An 8,398-nucleotide genomic window follows, 5' to 3' on the forward strand; every position below is an offset into this window, starting at 1 on the left:
ATACCAATTACATTTTAAAAAATTATTTAAATTATATTTATGTTTCTGAATATGCTACCAAACACATAATTGAAAACATGAAATACAATTTTGTTTTCAAATTTTTGTTTTCAAATTCTCTAATAAACAGACCCTTAATTTTTCGGTTTTTCAATAAAGATTTAGAAGGAGAGAAACTAATTAATTTTTTCTTTCAAAAAAGAAGTAACAAATAAAAAAAAATAAAACAAACAATAAATTGAGTTTGTACACGTGTACTTTGGCTTGTTACTATTATACACAACCGTTGAAATTTTTATTTAAGACACTTGTACATTCTCTTGAGGTTAGAAGTTCAAATTTTTACCTCAACAAGCTATATGCTTAATTGATCCAACTCCAAGTTGGTATTGAATTCCTTATTTCCTAAATTATGCTTCAATTGGTTGCTTCTAACGATTTTTTTTGTTCAACAATATATTTGATGATATATTTTGTGTTTGGTATATTAGTCAACTAATATAATTTATATTTAATATATTAGTCTTTATTCTTCTTTTAGCTCTTTTAGATGTGTTGTATTAAAGGTTCAACTTCTCTTTATTACACTTCAATACCCTTGCAAAGTAAAAGATATACATTAATGATATACTTAAAATTGATTTTTAATGAGTATAGATACACTAATAATATATTGATATATTATTAATAGGCTACACGTATATTTGAATTACATTTTTAAGTGATACTTGAATTACGTTTTTTTAATGAGTATTGATTACACTATCAATACTCCAATGTTATGATTGGAATGAATTTGGAATAAATATTGATATACTACTTATACACTAATAATATACTTTTTTTAAGTACAATTGAGAGTAAGGGGATTGAACCACAAATCTTGTGGTTTCTAACACACTTGTATGCTAATTAAGTTGTGCTTAGTTTGGCAATATACTAATGATATACTTGACGGAATAAATTTTTAGTGATTTCTGATATATTTGATATACCAATATCATATTTTAAATGTATTTGGAATGAGTGACAATAAACTATTGATATGCCAATGTAACATTTGGGTATTGTATTATTTTGATCGAGTGATAATATACTTTTGATACATTGATTATGTACTTGAAATGCATGTTGAATTAGTATTGATTTTCTCTCTCTAAATTTGGTATATCGGTATACAAGATGTGAAGTATATCTACTATACAACTAATTACCATCAAAATCATGTAAACAATTTTGAAAATTGAACAAATCAACTTGTAGATACTTTATATTTTGTATATTAATTGAGCTTCATATTAATTGTTTAATCTTTGCTTATCTCAAAAAAGTTTTAAAAATTAAAGGAAAAAATTGCCCATCATTTAAGGTATATAGATTATAGCAAGAAGAAAACAAATAGTAGAACTATTAAGAGACTTCAAGACCTAAATATTTTAACAATGTTGTATGTTGTAATGTCTTCAATCTATTATTTAGCACTTTGAACAACCAAGTACAGGGATCTCGTTGCCTGATCAACGAGTCGGGATCCAGAAGCGACGCACCCTGGTAGGGTTTAGGGGCAATAAACTTGAAACTTAAGTTATTTTCGTACTTTGCATATTTACGATATATACATTTTTAACCCCAGGGTTTAGGAAGTGTACTATATAAACTCTCTAACTTTAGTGGTGGCTCAGTTTTGTAATCTATATTATTCTTTCTAATAAACCTGTTTTTCCTATATCTCGTGGACATAGCTAACACATTGTTAGTGAACCACATAAAGTTGTGTGTTGATAATTTACTCTTTAATTTTTTCTGTTTATCTTTATTTCTCGATTTTATGATAAAATGTTATCAGAGCCTAATCGTTAGGGTTTTAAATTCAACATTTGTTCAACAAACAAAGATATTTGTTGTAAACATGAAAATCAACAAATTCACAAGGAGGAATAGTTTTGGTCTGTGACGAATCAAGATGTGATCCTTGCTGAAGCAGTAGGGGTTGTGGGTGTCACTGACTGATAAATCGAAAAAGGTAGCCCAAATGATGAATAATGGAAGGCTCTAGAGGAAAAGACCCATTTGACTATCATGCTATGTTTGGCTGAAGATGTCATCATCGAGGTCTTATATAAAAAAATTATCGTTGATCTTTGGTTGATGTTGAAAAGTCTCTGAATGATGAAGTCTTTAATCAAGAATTTGCTTCTAGAGCAACGTCTATACAGTCTATATATATAGGAAGGTATGCCCTTTAAAGATCATCTACATTCGTTAAATCAAATTTTGATAGATATGCGTAATGTAGAGATTAAGATAGATAATGATGATATTACCTGTATTTGCCTTTATCATATGATCTAGAGTTTCATTGATACTTATATTGTTAGGAAAGATACTCTAGCTTTAGAAGAAGAGAAGTCCACACTACTTACTAGAGAGATCCATCAGAGGGTAACTAATTAAGATATAGAAAGTCAAACATATGGACTAGTTGCTACAAGAGAGCAAGGGAAATGAAAATTCTAGCAAGGAAAATTTGAACTAGAACCATAAATTTTTAAGTCCAAGGGTTCTAAGTCTAATGACATTTGTCGCTACTATAAAAAAAAGGCTATTGAAAAAAAAAACAAGTAGCAAAAAAAGAAAGAAGTTTTTGCCGTTATTGCAAAAATTATAATCGATTCTAAAGAAGTTGATGTTGATTCCGAAGAAGATCTAGCCTTAGTTGTAAATAAACAATCACATTATCATGATGTATGGGCCCTTATTTTGGGGCATCTTATCATATGTGTCCAAAAGAGAGTGATTTCCAAATGTATAATTAAATAGACAAAGGGAATATTAATATGGCTAATAGTTTTGTGTTCAAGATAATTGGAAAATGCTCAATTAGGATACAAATATTTAATGGTGTCTTATGCACCTTGGACAAGGTTAGACATGTTCCATTAATGACGAAGGGTCTGATATCTTTACATGTCATCGATAATAAGGGTTATAGTTTCAAACGTAAAGGTAGAGTCATATATGTCTACAAGGATTCTTTGGTGGTTTTGAGAGGTATGAAATGTAGAACTTTGTATTTTCTGTTAGGTTCCACAATAATTGGGTATGATGTTGTTGATCGCCTACCATCCACAAGGAGGATACGATCAAGTTTGGTATATGAGACTTGGTCATATGATTGAAAAAAAGATATGCAGGTTCTCAAAAAGGGATCTTCTTTATAGGCACATGATGTAAGATCTTGAATTGTGTGAACATTGTGCGTTTAGGAAGCTTCATCATTGCAAGTTTCTAAGGGGTGTTCATCGTACAAAGGGGACTCTTGATTACATCCATTTAGACTGTTGGTGGCCTTCTAGAGTTAAGTTTATGGAAGGCAGCAGATACTTCATGTTTATAATCGCTGATTACTAAAAATAACTTGGTTATTTATGATGAAACATATAAATGAAGTCTTCAAAAATTTCAATAAGTTTTGGACACCTTGATTGGAAAATAAATTGGGAAGAAGATAAAAAGGTTGTAAATTGATAACGATCATGAATTATGTTAGTTTAAGTTCAATGAATTTTGTAAAGTTGAGGGGATTGTTCATCATCATATTGTCAATGATACTCCACAATTGAATGGGGTTACAAAATGTATGCAACAAACATTGTCGGACAGAGCAAGATGCGTGCTCTCTCTAATGTTGGGTTGGCTAGAAGATTTTAGATAGAAGCGATAAATACAATGTGTTATCTAATCAACCGTGAACCTCACACAAATATTCACTGTAAAACACTTTATGAGGTGTGCTCTGGTAAGCTTGTAGATTATTTTTTATTAAGAGTTTTTTGTTGTACCATCTATTATCATGTTAATGAGAGAGAATTTCAATTGATATCTAAAAAAACTTTATATTTATGGGTTTTAGAATGGAGTTAAGGGATATAGAATCTGTCTCCTTCTATTAATAGAGTTATACATAATAGGAATAGTATCCAGTGTAGTTTTTAAAACCCTATTCAATAATTCTACCAATCTTTATTTGTATAAAATATGGATTGCAATTTTTTCTTTTATTTTTTTAAAGTTTTTGTTTTTTATTTTTATTTTGTAATGAATAACAATTAATCCACTACATTTCTAGTAGGAATATGGTTAAATAAAATGGGAAGTCAAAGAGAAATCAAGACTTTTAATTCCTAATTTTTCTCTATGAATTTCATCTTCTTTCTTTTTCTTCTTTTGTTGCTTTATATTTTTCCTCTATCATTATTTTTTTAATTGAATCTCTCCCAACATTATTGCAGCCAATGAAATGCTACCAAACTTTTTCAACAATTCCACTTTAATTCCCTCCAAATTTGAAGGATCTTCAGAGAATAAATCTCTATTTTTCACTAATTATTGTCAGAAAATGTTACAAAAAAATCTCCATTTTATATTTTTATTGTTATTTGCATACTTTTTAACTACAAACATAATTTTCCAAATATTCTTAATACTCATTTGATATGTGAATTCAATTAAATAAAAATCTATTTTACAATTTTCTATATATAAATATTGAACTTAACGTAGACAAAATACTATTATTCATATAATCAATAACCCTACAATATATTTTAACAATTATCAGTCTTATAATAGTCGAAGGTGTTGAAGTTGATTATTGAAGAAGATTTTCACCAGAGTTTGTAGTTGGAGGTGGTTGTTGGAGTCCACAATTGATCGCATGAAGGTGGTATTGGAGTTATTGATCGTCAAATTTTGTCGTTGGAGATGGTTGTCAGAGCCTAAAGTTGGTCGCATGAGGTGGTTGTAGGAGCTAGTCATCATAGTTTGTAGTTGGAGATAGTTGCCAGAGCCCAGAATTGATTATTGGAGTTGGTTGTCAGAATTGGTCACCAAAGTTGTCGTCAAAGGTGGTTGTTGAAGCTCAAAGTTTCTTCTTGGAGTGTAGCAATTGTAGTTGCCAATAGTGGTGAAGGAGAGAACCATTAAAAACATTGAAAGAAGGAAGAATTGAGACGAATTGGTAAAATATATGAACTCAACTCCACCAACTAAACATTCATTTGGTATATTCTAACTTAACTCATGTTGGTGAGCCAAACACCCCACAACACAACATTTAGGAGTATTTTTTTTCTTAATAATTTAGCCAATAAATTATAATTCCTACGCAGAAAAGAAATTTTCAAAAATAGAAAAATAAAGAAAACTATTTACACAAAATAACAAAATTTAATATTTTTTTATAGAAGTCGATAGAAGTTTATCCGTAGTGATAGAAACTGATAGAAATCTATTATTGATAGTATGTGATAGACAAATATTAATAGAAATATATTAGTATCTAAGAGTATTTTTGTAAATAGTCTGACGTTTTTAAAAAATTTGCTGCAATTTTAAATGTGTCATAAGCAATACCCCACGACACTTTAAACTCGATTTCTCTTTCCAAAAGAAAAAAGAAAAAGAAAAAGAAAAGAAATATCGCTTGTTTTGTTGCTTTCTGTAGCTTCTCTCTCAGCATCTCTGTGTTGCTTTACGTTCCCAACAAATTGGCATCGGCCATTGCTCCCTTCTTTATATTATACTACCAACGACGACAATGAGCTTCACCACTGCACCTCCAATCCATACCTTGTCGTATTCCCCTTCCTCCTTCCATTCCAATCCCTTCAAACCCACAATCCTATCTCCCATCCCTCTCCGCCGTTCCTTTTCTTCTTTCACCCACCGCCGCACCTCTCCTCTGCTTGCCGCCGCTGCTGCCACCACCGCCTCCGACCAGATGGACGCCGATCGCCTTCAGAAAGGAATCGCCGAGTTCTACGATGAGTCGTCCGGGCTTTGGGAAAGCGTTTGGGGCGAACATATGCACCATGGATTTTACGATCCTGATTCTTCCGTTTCCCTCGCCGATCACCGCGCTGCGCAAATCCGGATGATTGAGGAGACGCTCCGGTTCGCCAGCGTGGAGAAGGCGACGGCGGCGGTGGATGTTGGGTGTGGGATTGGGGGAAGTTCTAGGTATTTGGCGAGGAAGTTTGGGGCGAAATGTAGAGGTATCACTTTGAGCCCTGTTCAAGCTAAACGGGCTCAAGCGATTGCTGCGGCTGAAGGATTAAGTGATAAGGTGTGTAAGGTCTTTGAATCCTCTGTTCTTAGTTGTTCTTACTCCGTTTATTCTCCCTTTTTTTTTTCTTTGAAGATTTTCCATGACGCTTTTGTTTTGACGTTTTCTTTGCTTTGATTCTAAATTTGAAAATTAGTCCTCAATCAACTATTACAACCAAAATAATGAGTACCATCTAGATTAGTCCTTTTCAAGTTTGGTTGCTGAAATGGTGAAAGAATTGCCCACATAATTACCACGTCTCACATTGTTTACCATTTTAAGTTTGATCTATTTTAGTCCTTAAAAATTAAATGGTCAGTGATTTGAATTAAGAGTAATCTTTGAAATGAATACGGAAGAAATATGGGTGAAATATTTGTTTGTGGTAATGTTATATGATATATAATTAAATCTACCTTCATCTATTCGTTTAAATTTTTAGGTCAATTAGTGATTTAAGATGGTAGCAGAGCATGGCCTACGGAGATCCCTATACCATTTTCATTTGTTGGGCCTTTTACATATTTCAAATCCACAAATGAGATGATATATAATTAAATTTACTTTTACTCATAAGCTTTTGTCTTAGGGTCGATTAGTGATTAAGAGGCAAGTGAAAGCAAGGATTTGAACTTTCGGCTTTTTAGTCAAGAAAAAAAAAAAACTTATCCAATAAGACTATATTGATGTTAAGTGATAAAATTATAGGACGATCTTACTTGAACAGGATTTGTTCTATAGGTTGTACTTTTGTATCCTTGAGTTAAGTGACAAAATTGTCAGAGAGGTCAAAAGAGTTACTTATTCTGTTAAATTCAATAATATCTTAATAATTAAACTTATATTTTAGTTGAAAATCTTGTGATTAAAATGATATATTATAAAAGTTGTAGAAGACATAATATGGAATATGAAGTATCTGAATGGTTAAAATCAAAGGTTTGACATAAATGTGGGATTCACAAGATTTTGAGGAGGATATTTGGTGAGTGGTAGGTGTGTTTTGAAGTGGCAGATGCTCTGAACCAACCATTCTCAGATGGGGAATTTGATCTGGTATGGTCCATGGAGAGTGGGGAGCACATGCCTGACAAATCCAAGGTTATTCTTTCTATATACTCTCACTTTAATGACTTCCATTTCTATTAAAGTTAGTGTTTGTTTGTCTGTCTTAGCTGTGTTTTGTTGATATGCTTCTTTCAAACTCTACAGTTTGTGAGTGAACTAGTCAGAGTTGCTGCCCCTGGAGGTACCATAATTATAGTTACATGGTGTCATAGAGACCTTGGACCTTCTGAGAAATCCTTGCAGCCATGGGAGGAGAAGCTCCTTCAGAAGATTTGTGATGGCTTCTATCTCCCTGCTTGGTGTTCCACTGCTGATTATGTCAAATTACTCCAATCCCACAATCTCCAGGTATTGTAGTCTTTTATACTTTGAGCATTCTATCTATTTATGATTGATGGTTTTTGAAATTTAAACCTTCTGAGTTCACATAATCATGAGGTTTAAAAGATTCAATATTGTAAACTACTCAAATATTTAGATAAAAAGTGAAGTTGTGAAATCTGGAGAGTTATGAATTCCTAGAATCTACAGTGTCAGGAGTTAAGATATAAAATTGATGTTTTTTAGTCGTGCATCTACGAATTCCAAATAGTAAAGTTCACAACTTCACATTTCCATATTCCTACTCCACCAATTCCTTGTCCAAGGAGTTCATGGAGTTGGAGTTGTAAACTCCGCTTGTTTTGCTCAAGAAAGTTGTAGGTCCCACCATTGGAATACATCAATTTTATGTCTTATTAATTTTTTACACGAGTTTCGGGAGTTCACAACTCCTTAGACTTTATAACTCTATGGAATTGACAACTCTACTTCTTGCTCCATATTTTCATTCCTTGGAGAGTATTTGGGACAAAAACTGAATTTGTTTAGTTGTGGCCCATAATGTAAAGAATTAATAAAGTACTCGTTTTTAAGTCACGAGGTTTTGAAATTTTTTTGACCAAATAAGAAGTAGAGTTAATTTTGGGACGTAGTGGAACATCTTGATAAGTTGAATATTTATTTATTTGAATAAACTAATTTTTTTTTCTTTCTTTCTTTATTATTATTATTACTGTTGGAAACATCATGTAAAAAAGGATTGTGTGGTGTTGATAGGATATAAAGACAGCAGATTGGTCTGAGAATGTAGCTCCGTTCTGGCCTGCAGTTATTCGGTCTGCATTGACTTGGAAGGGCTTCACATCACTCTTACGAAGTGGTAAATATTCATGACACTAA

General features: G+C 32.1%; 1 protein-coding gene across 1 annotated transcript in view; it reads left to right on the forward strand.

The window, feature by feature from the left end:
* Nucleotides 1-5,427: 5,427 nt before the first annotated feature.
* LOC120087680 (tocopherol O-methyltransferase, chloroplastic) overlaps nucleotides 5,428-8,398 on the forward strand; it is a 4,516-nt gene continuing 1,545 nt past the window's right edge. The window contains exons 1-4 of the mRNA XM_039044536.1: nucleotides 5,428-6,127; nucleotides 7,106-7,210; nucleotides 7,322-7,525; nucleotides 8,276-8,378. Of these exons, the coding sequence (XP_038900464.1) occupies nucleotides 5,600-6,127; nucleotides 7,106-7,210; nucleotides 7,322-7,525; nucleotides 8,276-8,378 (940 nt within the window). The 5' untranslated portion in view covers nucleotides 5,428-5,599. The remainder of the gene's footprint in view (nucleotides 6,128-7,105; nucleotides 7,211-7,321; nucleotides 7,526-8,275; nucleotides 8,379-8,398) is intronic.

The sequence above is a fragment of the Benincasa hispida genome, chromosome 10 (assembly GCF_009727055.1).
Source record: "Benincasa hispida cultivar B227 chromosome 10, ASM972705v1, whole genome shotgun sequence".
Lineage (NCBI taxonomy): Eukaryota > Viridiplantae > Streptophyta > Magnoliopsida > Cucurbitales > Cucurbitaceae > Benincasa > Benincasa hispida.